This window comes from Kogia breviceps, chromosome 19 (genome assembly GCF_026419965.1).
Source record: "Kogia breviceps isolate mKogBre1 chromosome 19, mKogBre1 haplotype 1, whole genome shotgun sequence".
Lineage (NCBI taxonomy): Eukaryota > Metazoa > Chordata > Mammalia > Artiodactyla > Physeteridae > Kogia > Kogia breviceps.
The window spans coordinates 10,200,787-10,212,922 of record NC_081328.1 but is presented as its reverse complement, the minus strand read 5'-3'; the positions used below and the strand labels follow the sequence as shown (position 1 = coordinate 10,212,922).

Genomic DNA, 12,136 nt, shown 5'->3' with positions numbered 1-12,136 from the left:
GAAGGACCTCTGCAACCTCCCTCCACCTTATCCCCTGTCCCCAGAGAGAGACGGGGCTGGGCCCACAGTGGGGAGGTTCTGAGCACTCAGGGAGGGGTCTTGGGGGGGTGATTGGGCTGCTCCAGTCTGGGTTTGTGACCCAGACCAGTTGGCCCAGGCTTGGCCCTGCTGTATGCCAATGGTTCCTCATGGGAGTCAAAACTTTTAGGGATGCTGGGTTTTGGGGTCCCACTCACTTTTCAGGGAAGCTTCTCAATTTCATAGAGAGGGAGGCAGGAGAGGTCGATTTTCCCATTTCAGTTGGGGAAATGGAGATAGGGTGGGAGATACCCAAAGCCACAAGGTTAGGAAATAAGAGGTGGGATCAGCCCTTTGAACGCAGCCCTCTTGGGCTCCTAGTGCCATTCTCGTCTCTCCCTGTGGCAGGGTCCTGTGTCCCCGCTCCCTGTAACAGAGCCTCTGGTCAAGAAGAGAAAGTTCTGTGCCGCTCAGAATCCTTCCCACCCTCAAGGCCAGGGGGGAGACCAGGCATGAGAACTTGAATCGGCCACAAGGTGGCGCCAAAACACCACGTCTTCACATCATTTTTCACTTTAAACCCCCAAATGCCCAGAATAAGCTCTGCCTGGGTGCCAGGGCACAGGGATGGACCCTGCAAAGGGGACGGGAGAGCCCACGGTCCTCAGCAGGACCTTGTAGGGGAGACAGGAGCAGGGCTGGTGGGGGTTCCTCAACTTTCTCCAAACCTGCTCCCCTTCTCTTACTCCATCTTAGTGCTCTCCCAAGCCAGAAACCTGCGGGCAGATCTTGGGGAGGACATAGCTGGACATAGGAAAGAGGGAAGCAGGACTGCACCCCGGCCTGGGCTCCAAAGGGACTAAGAGTCTGAGACCAGGACCAATGCCCCAGGACCAGGCAGGGCAAAGGGGGCTTCCGGTGCCCCCTCCTTTCCTCCTTCAGTGGCCTGAGGCCTCTCTCCTGGCGCTCACGCCTGTCTTCTTTTTTTTTTTTTAAATGTTGATTTATGTGGCTGCACGGGGTCTTCGTTGCAGCACGCGGATCTTTGTTGCCGCGTGTGGGATGTTCTTTGCGGTGTGCGTGATCTAGTTCCTTGACCAGGGATTGAACCCGGGCCCCCTGCATTGGGAGCGTGGAGTCTTAACCACTGGACCACCAGGGAAGTCCCCTCCTGTCTTCTCTAAGAAAGCTCCAGGCGTCTTCCCTCCTTCTTAGGGTGGGACAGAACAGAAGCGGAGGCAGTAACACTGGATGTCAGGCAGGGTCCCTGCATCACTGCTAGAAGCAGAGGATGGGACAGCGGCCAGGCTGCGGGGCGTGGCTCCACCTTATTGCTCTCACTCACACCCAACCCCCGCTCACCCCACCCCCCGCCCTTCCCCCCCGCTCAGCCACCTAAGTGCCTTCCTCTAGGCAGATTATCTCCGCTGTGCGCCTGGAGCCATGGATGCCGCTCTGCTCCTCAACGTGGAAGGGATCAAGAAAACCATTCTGCATGGGGGCACGGGGGAGCTCCCAAACTTCATCACCGGAGCCCGAGTGAGTGGGGCCCGCCCCCCAGACCGGTTCAAAGCCCCCCTGGCAGCCTTCTGCATTCCAGCTTGGCCACAGGGCACTGCAAACAGCCTTCGTCGGCTTTGCAAGCGAACGGCCAGGAGGTCCTTGCTGGAATCATCCACCGCCCCTCCCCTCCCCTCTGCCGCAGGCATCTGGGTAGCTCTGAAGTGGTGCCCATTCACGGGGGTGTTTTTGATACTTTGCAAATCAAACTTCGCCGTGGAATGCGGGTGGGGCTTTGGGAATTCTCTGAAGTCCCAGATGCTGGGGGAGCAGGAAGGGCCTTCGGGGCTCAGCGTGTTTGTCCGGGAATCTCCTAGACGGATGATGCATGTGTCTGGGTCTGCGGCTCAGATCTAGGGCGTGTTTAAGGCAGGACTTCCTGACCTGCAGAGCTGTCGAGAGTGGGATGGGGTTCTTTAGGAGGGAGTGGGGGAGTGCAGGCTGGGGGGGGGGATGCTCTAAGGTCTGATTGGGGTCAGGAGAGGACAGCCCAGGGAGTCGGTGATAGGGGATGGCTTCTGCTGGGCCTCCGGAGGTATGTCTAGACTGGGGTCTGCTCTCTTGGTGACCAGGTGACCTTTCATTTCCGAACCCTGAAATGTGATGAGGAGCGGACCGTGATAGATGACAGCAGGCAGGTGGGCCATCCCATGCATATCATCATCGGGAACATGTTCAAGCTGGAGGTCTGGGAGATCCTGCTGACGTCCATGCGGTTCAGGGAGGTGGCTGAGTTCTGGTGTGACACCATCGTAAGTAGGCCCCGCCCATCCGCTTTGCAGGGCTGCTGTGTTTCAGGAAAGTGAGGGTAAAACAAAACTCTGGAGAGAGAACCCTGCCTGCTCCGTCTCAGCTGCGGTGGCGATGAAGACGGAGTCCCCCAAAAGAATAGGTGCTGCTAAAGTGACCATCGGTGTCAAGGCTGGCTCGTGGGATGTGGGGGCGGGGCCCACCTGACAGCCCTCATTTTGGGGCAGGATTATTGGATTCTGGAGACTTTTGGCCACTGGTCGTCTTCTACCCTCCTCCCCTCTCCTACCAACGCTGCAAAATTGTTTTCTCATTTATGGCACCCTTAGCGATCATCCAGACAAGGCATTCTCCGCGGTGGTCCAGATAGAAATGGCAAAACTCACTGACCTTTAAACAAACATTTCTTATGGAAACTTTCAAACTTACACAAAAGTCGACAAAAAGGTATAATCAACTTCCAAATACCAGGCACCATCACTCCACGGCCAGTCTTGTTTCATCTAAACCCATCCACTTTCCTTCCTCATCCCCTATGGTTAAAGCACATTCCACACACCGTAGCATTTCATCTGTAAATATTACAATTTGTATCTCTAAAAAGAAGGATATTAAAAAACATGACCTCAATATCCTTCTTACGTTAAAAACCCTCAATAATTCCCGAATGCCATCTAATATCCAGTCACTGCTCAAATTTCTCCAATTGTCTCCTCATTCACCCCTGCTCGTTGGTTTGCTTAAATCAGGATCCAAACAAAGTCCATGCACAGAGCTTCGTTAATACATCTCTTAAGTCTCCTTTCGTTTATGGGTTCTCCTCTCTTTTTTGTTTCCTGGACGTGGATTTGTTGAAGAAACTGGGTAACCTGTCTTGAAGTTCCCATGTTCTGATTTTGCTGGTTGCTTTGCCATGGACTTGTCTAACACATTCCTCGATCCCCAGTATTTTCTATGAACTGTGTACCTCCACATCTGCTTACCTCTCTTACTGTGATGTTAGGATTGGTTGGTGGGCTCAGGTGTTGACAGCCGGACCCAGCCATTACCAAGCTCCTTCTCCACATCAAGCAATGGATTCAGCAGCCATTGGTGGATGCTCAGATTCATTATTTCCCCAGGAGCCACTGACTTTCTGAAAAAGCAATTTGAGAGAGAAAGAGAGACCGAATTTGAATTCTGCTTTTATTAGCTGTGTGACCCCGGGGAAGTCCCTTTTCCCTCCTAGCGCTCCATTTCCTCATCTATAAATTAACAAATCTCCATGTTAAGGGGCTGTTGTGGGGATTACATGATATGATGTATACTAGGGCAAATCACGGTACAGGGCAATTGAGAAGTGGGAGCTTATTATTTTCAACTAGAAGCATTTTAGAGACTAACTTCCTGGATTTACTGATGAGGAAGTATAAGACTCAGAGAAGGAGGACTCCCCTGGTGGCCCAGTGGCTAAGGCTCCATGCTCCCAATGCAGGGAGGCCTGGGCTCAATCCCTCCCTGGTCAGGGAACTAGATGCCACGTGCCACAAGTAAAGTTCTCACGTGCCGCAACTAAGACCCAGTACAACCAAATAAATAAATAAATATTTTTTTAAAAAGACTCCGAGAAGGAAAGTAACTTGCTCTGGGTCAAACAAGCTAAGGGATAGGATCAGGGATGGATCACTGGTCCCCTCCTTATGCACTGTTTGCAGTTACAATGTCTAATAGAGCCAGGCTGCAATGCCATCCTCTACCTGTAGGGGATCCTAGCCAACGTATTATTCATTTCTTCATTCACGTAGCAAATATTAGTTGAGCATCTTTTCTTTGTACCAGTCCTTATGTTATTCTTTATCCGGACGCTTTAATTTTTTTAAAGATGTTTTATTTTTAACAAGTCAAGTCTTCAGAAAATCGGCTTCTTTGTGGTTTCAATTAGTTTAAAATGGTATCTATTGACTTTGCTTACAGTGCTCCTGTACTTTTTTAGACCCAGATGTGCCTGTAATTTAAGCCATATGTTAGACAAAGCTTGGTCACCAACAAGGGCCCCTTCTCCAGGGGATGCATATTTGCTAATGTAGGAGTGCCGAGTGCATAAAAGGCTGTCAAATTCTTTGATGGGTTGATTGATTTGTTGTTTGCAAAACCACAAGCTGTGGTCATTCCCATAATGTGGGCATGGTTCTTGGTTTCCTGTGGGGTCTATGTTCTTTTGATCACATTAGTGGTCACGTGATTGCACTGCCCATCTCACAGGCTGGTAATTTTTATGCCACGATGATTACTGGTTTTTCCAATAGTCCCCCTCATCTCCCCCCAGCTCACAGCTGCTATGATCGCACATCACACACACACACACACACACACACACACACACACACACACACACACACACTTTCCAGAGTCATTTACCCACCTATACGTCCATGTTTTATCCACACTTCTATCCACACACTTAGGCATCAATTCATCCATCCTTCAACCAGAATTATTCATAATCCATTCCTCCATTACTAAGCATCCACCCATCATCTCTCTGTAGGTCTATCTATCTGAAAACATTCAGCGCACCAGGTTTGGCCTGTGCTAGGTGTTAGAGACTAAACAGGCAAAGTCCCCATCCCTCAAGGAACTTGAATTCTGGAGGAGGAGCAGACAGCTAAGCAATTACAATGCAGGACAGGTAGCACCACGATATAAATGAGTGAGGACAGAGTGGTTTAGAGCCATAGGAGGGGAGCCACTAACTGCTTGAGGATCATAGGAGGAATTTTTTCAAGAAGATGACATTGAGCTGGGTGTTGAAGGATGAATAGGAGTTCACCAGGCCTAGAAGTGGGAAGAGAGGTAGCATCCAGGCCAGGGAGTGTGAAGAGGCAGGGGCCGTCAGGGACTCTGGGAGCTTCTGCCCTGAAATGCACTACCACCCCCTCTACCCAGGGAGCACACTGGTCTCTATGAGGAATTTTCTGCTGGTGCCCAGTCTGGTGAGGGCAGGGCCCATGGGTGACTGAAGGTTATCTGCTCCATCCACAGGGGGCAGCTGCTCCTCAGCTCCCACGGGATGGCTGCTGTGTGAAAGGGGCAGGTCTGGTGTGGCTGGATAGTCTTGAGTTTTACAGACAAACCAGAGATTTTCATTAGTCCATGAATTCTCTCAGTGCTTAAGTGCTGGCAACTAATTACGTGAAGGATAAAAGAAAATGATTCTGGGAGCTGAATGTGGCCTCCAGGATGCCAGTTTGCAATTTCCAGATAGATAGAGCCCCTCAGACAGAAACAGGCTGTGGCCTTGAAGCCCCAGAGAGGGGCAGTGGTCCTGGGGTCCCCTGCCCAGTCTCAGCGGAGGTGCCGCAGAGGTGGGCGCAGGGCCCTGGCGTTCTGCTCCTTCTTCTGGCCTGTACTCTTCTTCTCGGGATGTCTGCTCACTCCCGGTGGCACCCTACAGTCCACCGTGCCAACCAGCATCCCTGCTAGCGCTAGGGTGGCAGGTGGCTAGTGGGACAAGGCATTGGTCTGAGGTCATGTCCAAGCAGCCTTCCATTCCTGGGGTCAGCAGCTAAGCACTGACTTTCTGGGAGGCAGGGGGCTGCGAGCTGGGGCTGCTATGTGAGGGCCAGGAGTGCGCCCTCCCTGCAGCAAGCTGTTCCCGGGGGGCCCCTCCCTCCCTTCATCCAGCTTTAACCTCAGCAGGCTTAACTGCCATCTGGTCATCCAGCTCACAAAGAAGCCGAAGGTACTCTGGGCTAATCCTGGCTGGTGGAGGCAGGGAGGGGGTGACCTTCATATCCTTGCTGGTGACTTGGAGACCAAGCTGAACCATTCCTGCCCCTTCACTTTCCCAGCGGTGTGTCTCTACTGGAGTTGCGGTGCAGGAGCCTGAGATGGGCCATCTCAGGACCCAGCCCCTGGAGAGCGGTTCTCAGAGCTCGTCTGTACGGCATCCCAGCTCACAGATGGGGCAGCTGAGGCCTAAGATGGCCTAAAATGCCACAGGCCTTGCTGAGGCCAAGCAGCTGATTTTCCTAGCCTTCTTCCACCCTGAGGGTGGCCACCGCAGCTCCTGGTGCTGGGTGAAGCTGTGATAAGCTGGCCCTATATCTGTGCCATCTCATTTATTTAACCCCTCCACCAGCCTCACTATCAGATAGGTGCAAAATCCAGGGGATGGGAGCTCAGGGAGCTGCAGTGACCTGGACTCACTGCCAGTCAGCAGCACCATCAGGACACCAACCTGGCCCTCTTGGGCCCAGAGCCCTGCTCCTTCCACAGCTCTCCATGCTCCCGTCCCTGCGGGTCACAGGCTTCATGGAATGAGGGTCTCCTTGGGAGAGAAACCCGTTAGAGTCGACCACAAGGGCCAGGAAGGGGCAGCACAGCATTGTGGCTAAAGCATGATCCCCGGAGCTGGGTTTGAATCCTGACTCTCATTTCCTAGCTGTGTGACCTTAAGCAAATCACTTAACCTCTCTGGGCTCTAGTTCCCACATCTCTAAAATGGGGAGAATAGAGAATAGTAGTGCCTCCCTCGTTGGGTCACCTTAAGGATTAAAGGAGCTAATAGGTATAGTGTGCTCTCCCTGGCACACAGGTAACCACAGTGATTAGTGGGGGGACGCTGGGGTGATGAGTAGTAACAGCCAGGGGACAGGTGTAGGGAAAGAGCAGGAGTCCTGCTCTGGGGTGGGGGGTGTCCCAGAGTGGGGCTCTCTGTGGCCCAGCTGGCTCTGAGCAGACAGCCTGATGCCACATCTGCCCAATTGTCCCCACAGCACACAGGGGTCTACCCCATCCTGTCCCGGAGCCTGCGGCAGATGGCGGAGGGCAAGGACCCCACTGAGCAGCACGTGCACACGTGTGGGCTGGCCAACATGTTTGCGTACCACACACTGGGCTATGAGGACCTGGATGAGCTACAGAAGGAGCCGCAGCCACTGATCTTCGTGATAGAGCTGCTGCAGGTGCGGCCCCGGGGCATTATGGGAGGTGGGCTAGGTGCGACCCCAGCATCAAAGAGCAACAGGAGTCAGTGGGCATCAAGGGGAGCCCAGCCCCACGGTTCACTGGACATCGCCCAGTTCCTCTTTAGAGAACAATCAAGTGTTCATAAACCACAGGGGAACTGGAATTGGACCCCTCCCCCCCAAAAAAAACGGTATTTTGCCTTTTCCAAGGGAAAAGCCCTTTTGGGACTAATTTTTTTAAATGTTATTTTCTTCTTGGAGACATTTTACTTCTATTGGTTATCTACTTCCATTTTTTTTTTCCAAAAGTCTAGAATTAAATCCTCGGCCGCAGTCCCTATGGTTTGTGGGTTCCGGTCTCATTCTCCAATGACATTGAGCTGGGTGTTGACGGATGAATAGGAGTTCACCAGGTGTAGAAGTGGGAAGAGAGGTAGCATCCAGGCCAGGGAGTGTGAAGAGGCAGGGGCCGTCAGGGGCTCTGGGAGAGGCTGCACAGAACCATCCACAATCTCTCCTCCAGACCCCAGAATGATTGATGGCCCTTGTCTGTGGGGTGGTGGGAGAGGGTCAAACCAGGGCAGGACTCAGCTAATGGCCAAGGCTGAGGCTCAGCCTCAGGGTTACATGGGTGAGTGCCAATAAGTAAGCACTGTGTCACCAAGGGGCCTGCTTGAACAGTTGTGTGGCTTGTGCACTGCAAGAGGGCATCCCCTCTAAGATGCTCATTAGAGACATTAGATATTTGTGCTTTTATAATAATATTTTTCCAACGGATGGCAATAAAGTGTCCTGTTCTAATGAAATGAGTATCATGGCAATTTTCTGAATATTAGAAGTAAAGTGTGTTGACAAAGGAGTACCTTTTCTTAATTTGCACAAAGGCTCTGATCTAGGGTAAGGCCCTGGGTGGGGGGCTTGTTGCTTCCTTCCCCTGTTTGTGTCTGGCCAGCAAGCATGATTCTGCCCACGATCTTCACTGTGGAAAATGAAGAGCTGACTTCAGCAAGATGTGCTGGGTCCACTTTTTCTGGTCCCCTGCAAGGGAAAGGGCCTGCCCTGCTGGGCTTCGAGCACGCGGGGTCGCTGCCTTACTGACCTGCAGCTCTTGGGGCAGGTGGAGGCCCCCAGCCAGTACCAGAGGGAGACCTGGAACCTGAGTAAAGATGAGAAGATGCAGGCAGTGCCCATCCTCCATGGAGAAGGAAACCGGCTCTTCAAGCTGGGCCGCTACGAGGAGGCTTCTACCAAGTACCAGGAAGCCATCATCTGCCTGAGGAACCTGCAGACCAAGGTGGGACGCTGCCCGCCAGGGGGTTGGGAAGTGGGGTGCATGTGGGGGGCGCAGCCCTGCACTGGCCCTGGCCGCGGGGGAGAGGGGTGGGGGCAGGGCAGCAGCAGACCTTTCTTTGCCGGGCAGGAGAAACCCTGGGAGGTGCAGTGGCTGAAGCTGGAGAAGATGATCAACACCCTGATCCTGAACTACTGCCAGTGTCTGCTGAAGAAGGAGGAGTACTATGAGGTGCTGGAGCACACCAGTGACATCCTCCGGCACCACCCAGGTGGGTGGCGTGACGCGGGTCCCGGGTTGCCGCGGGAGGGTGTCCAATCCCGCCCAGGGGCCCAGGGTCACGTGCACAGACCTCCGGTGGCCTTCTCTTTTGACCTTGTCAGGGCATCAAAACTCGCCTCCACATAGCAGCGTTTTCCCAAGCCTATAATGACATCACAGATAATGGATGAGCTGTGCTTATTGTGGGAGGTATTTTATTTTAAGGTGCATTAGGGCAAATTATAAGCAGTTCACCAAACCTGTGTGGAGCAGTAAACGGGTTTTAAAAATGGGGGCAGTCAATACAGAAAACAATATTAAGTACATTCTAGGATCCGTGATGCGCGGATAGGGCGATACTTGTGAAGACAATGTTTGCAGAACGTTACAACATCACTTACTCTGCGGCACACGCTAAATTCTCTGCATTTATCATTTCATTTAATCCTTATAGTGACCGTAAGGGACAGGTGCAGGGACTGGGCCTGGAGCTTGCACCATTTTGGGTGCTTCTGTAAGAAAAGAATAGAAAGTTGTGAATGTAAAATAAGTTGCAGGGCCTTGGAAGGGTCCGCGGAAGGGAGGGAGGGAGGTACTGCGATTATTATCCTCCGTATTTTATAGTGGAGGAGACGGGCTCTAGAGGTACACAAAGGTTAAGAATCAGGGTCAAGGTTAAGGGTTGTGTAAGCTGGTCAAGCCCCGCCGGGCGCGGGGTCGGGGCTGCCTCTGGGGGCCGGGTGGCGGGTCCAGCTGGATCTTCCCCGCAGGCATCGCGAAGGCCTACTACGTGCGGGCCCGGGCCCACGCCGAGGTGTGGAATGAGGCAGAGGCCAAGGCGGACCTGGAGAAAGTGCTGGAGCTGGAGCCGTCCATGCGGAAGGTGGTGCACAGGGAGCTGAGGCTGCTGGAGAACCGCCTGGAGGAGAAACGCGAGGAAGAGCGGCTGCGCTGCAGGAACATGCTGGGCTAGTGCGCAGGCGCCAGGCCTCCCGCCTCCGGCCCCCACCTCCATCGGCCCCTCCCCTCCCCCTCCCCAGCCCGCCGCCGCTTCTCCACACACTGACCCCTCCGCCCCAGCCGGACAGCAGGGCACTGGGCAGCTAGCAGATGGCCTGGCCGTTTCTGGTTCAGTTGGCCAGGATTTTGGTGTCACTTTTTAAACTTTTAATTTTAAAAGTCAAAATAATGCATGTGTCGACTGAAAAAGTTATTCAGCTGACTTTCTGAAGACTCCCGCCCCAGAAGACAGCCTCTCAGATAGCGCTGAGGGACTCCTCCGAAGAGGTAAGGGTGGGGCCAGGATGTTGAGGAGTTTTTGCGACAAAGACCAGATAGTCGGAACTTCGGAAGATTACCGTTAATGAAAGAAAATCAGACATCTCAAGTTAATGAGTTTAGCACTTTTCTAGGTATGGGAAGATGTAAGAGTCTGGGCTCCTTGAAAGCATTCCTTTGAGATACACCTTCACTAGTATATGTAGGCTCAGCATCCTGCTTCTCTCCGTCCTGAATCCTCTCAGGGTGCACATTGTTATTGCTACGTGCCAGGGTTAACAAAAAACCCCCCCAAACCCCAAAGGTCACAGAAGAACTTATGGATAAAAATGAAGTTTCCTGGGCTTCCCTGGTGGCGCAGTGGTTGAGAATCCACCTGCCGATGCAGGGGACGCGGGTTCGTGCCCCGGTCCGGGAAGATCCCACGTGCCGCGGAGCGGCCGGGCCCGTGAGCCATGGCCGCTGCGCCTGCGCGTCCGGAGCCTGTGCTCCGCAACGGGAGAGGCCACAACAGTGAGAGGCCCGCATACCGCAAAAAAAAAAAAAAAAAAAAAAAAAAAAAAAAAAAAAGAAGTTTCCTGCCCTATCTCTCCCATCCCATAGCCTAGAGCTAGAAGTTTAAAAAAAAAATTTTTGTGGTACGCGGGCCTCTCACTGTCGTGGCCTCTCCCGTTGCGGAGCACAGGCTCCGGACGCGCAGGCGCAGCGGCCATGGCTCACGGGCCCGGCCGCTCCGCGGCACGTGGGATCTTCCCGGACCGGGGCACGAACCCGCGTCCCCTGCATCGGCAGGTGGATTCTCAACCACTGCGCCACCAGGGAAGCCCAAGCTAGCAGTTTTAATGGACCCTGTTTTTTTTACTCTTTTGGTAGTTTTCTCTATCTTCATACGTTTAAATCAGCTTCCCCACGTGTGCTTTTTACCCCACGTCAATGAAAAGTGAGAATTGAATGCTTTCTGATCCCTTTCTTCCCTCCCCTCTCCTAATTTCGGATAGTTATATTGCTGGTTCTTTGCTTGGTTATTTTTGTAACTTGGTATTTATCCTTCACCTAGAACTCTCTGCTGGGCCGCAGGGACTCTCTTCTGTGTAGGGTGAGGGTGGCAGCATTAGGACCTCCCCTCTCCTCTCCCACTTCTTCCTCCCTAACCAGTTTGATGTACCTTTACTCTCCCATCATCTTGGCTGTTAACGTCTGTGTTCTGTCTGTCACCAAAATGAAGTCTTCTATGCTTTGTCCATCGGTTGACTCTAAAATCTGAAAAATCAATAGACATCATTTACCCGAATGTGGCCATGTAGTGTGATTGCAATTTTCTGTGGTTCCAAATTCATGACCCCTGGACCCCCAGAATGAGGAAATTCCTGGCTACTGGAGTGGCAGCGTCTATTTTAACATAGGATTTTCTCCCCCTTCTTCTTCCCTTCTGTGGCACTAGGAGATTTGAGGTTTAAGTCCTCTGACCGTGGAGGAAAGAGGGTTAATTTTTGGTTGAATCAGGCTCGGTGTCTGATGGGCTGCCAGGTATACTGTCAGAGAACCAGGTGGAGATTTTAAAGGAAGTCCAAGGAAGGGGACATTATGATGACGGAGGAATGTCCTGAGGCCGGAAAGAAGGCTCTGAGGCTAGAGAAGGAGGAGCAGGGTGGAGGCTGGGGGAGAGAGCAGAGGGCACCTTCACCTGCTCCCGGCTGCCCTGGAAAAAAGGCCTGGCTGGTGTCTGGACAGCCAGAGTCTCAGGGGCAGCTCGGAAGCAGATGAAGAGCCTGGCAAATGGCATTATTTGAGGACAGGAACTGTGGTCTGCAAGCTTCCCAGCCTCCACTGTTCTGTCCATATTCTGCGTGCAGCGTCCCCACGACTTGCCCTTTTCCTGGGGACAGTGAGGATCTCACTTCATTTGTGGGCGCCCCCAGCGGAATTGATGCCTGAATGTATCCCAGGACCCTGTGTGGTCCTGTCCAGTGCATCCTGGGCGGAAGGCTCCCCTCCTGATGCCCCAGGACATTTGCAAGCCCAAGAACAA

At 52.9% G+C, this 12,136-nt stretch overlaps 1 protein-coding gene across 1 annotated transcript; it reads left to right on the top strand.

Moving 5' to 3' along the window:
• Nucleotides 1-1,409: 1,409 nt before the first annotated feature.
• On the top strand, nucleotides 1,410-10,018 carry AIPL1 (aryl hydrocarbon receptor interacting protein like 1). The gene is made up of 6 exons (XM_059046794.2): nucleotides 1,410-1,557; nucleotides 2,151-2,330; nucleotides 7,086-7,274; nucleotides 8,395-8,571; nucleotides 8,698-8,839; nucleotides 9,600-10,018. Exons 1-6 carry the CDS (start codon nucleotides 1,462-1,464, stop codon nucleotides 9,800-9,802), a joined length of 987 nt encoding a protein of 328 aa, XP_058902777.1. The 5' UTR covers nucleotides 1,410-1,461; the 3' UTR covers nucleotides 9,803-10,018.
• The last annotated feature ends 2,118 nt before the right edge of the window (nucleotides 10,019-12,136 follow it).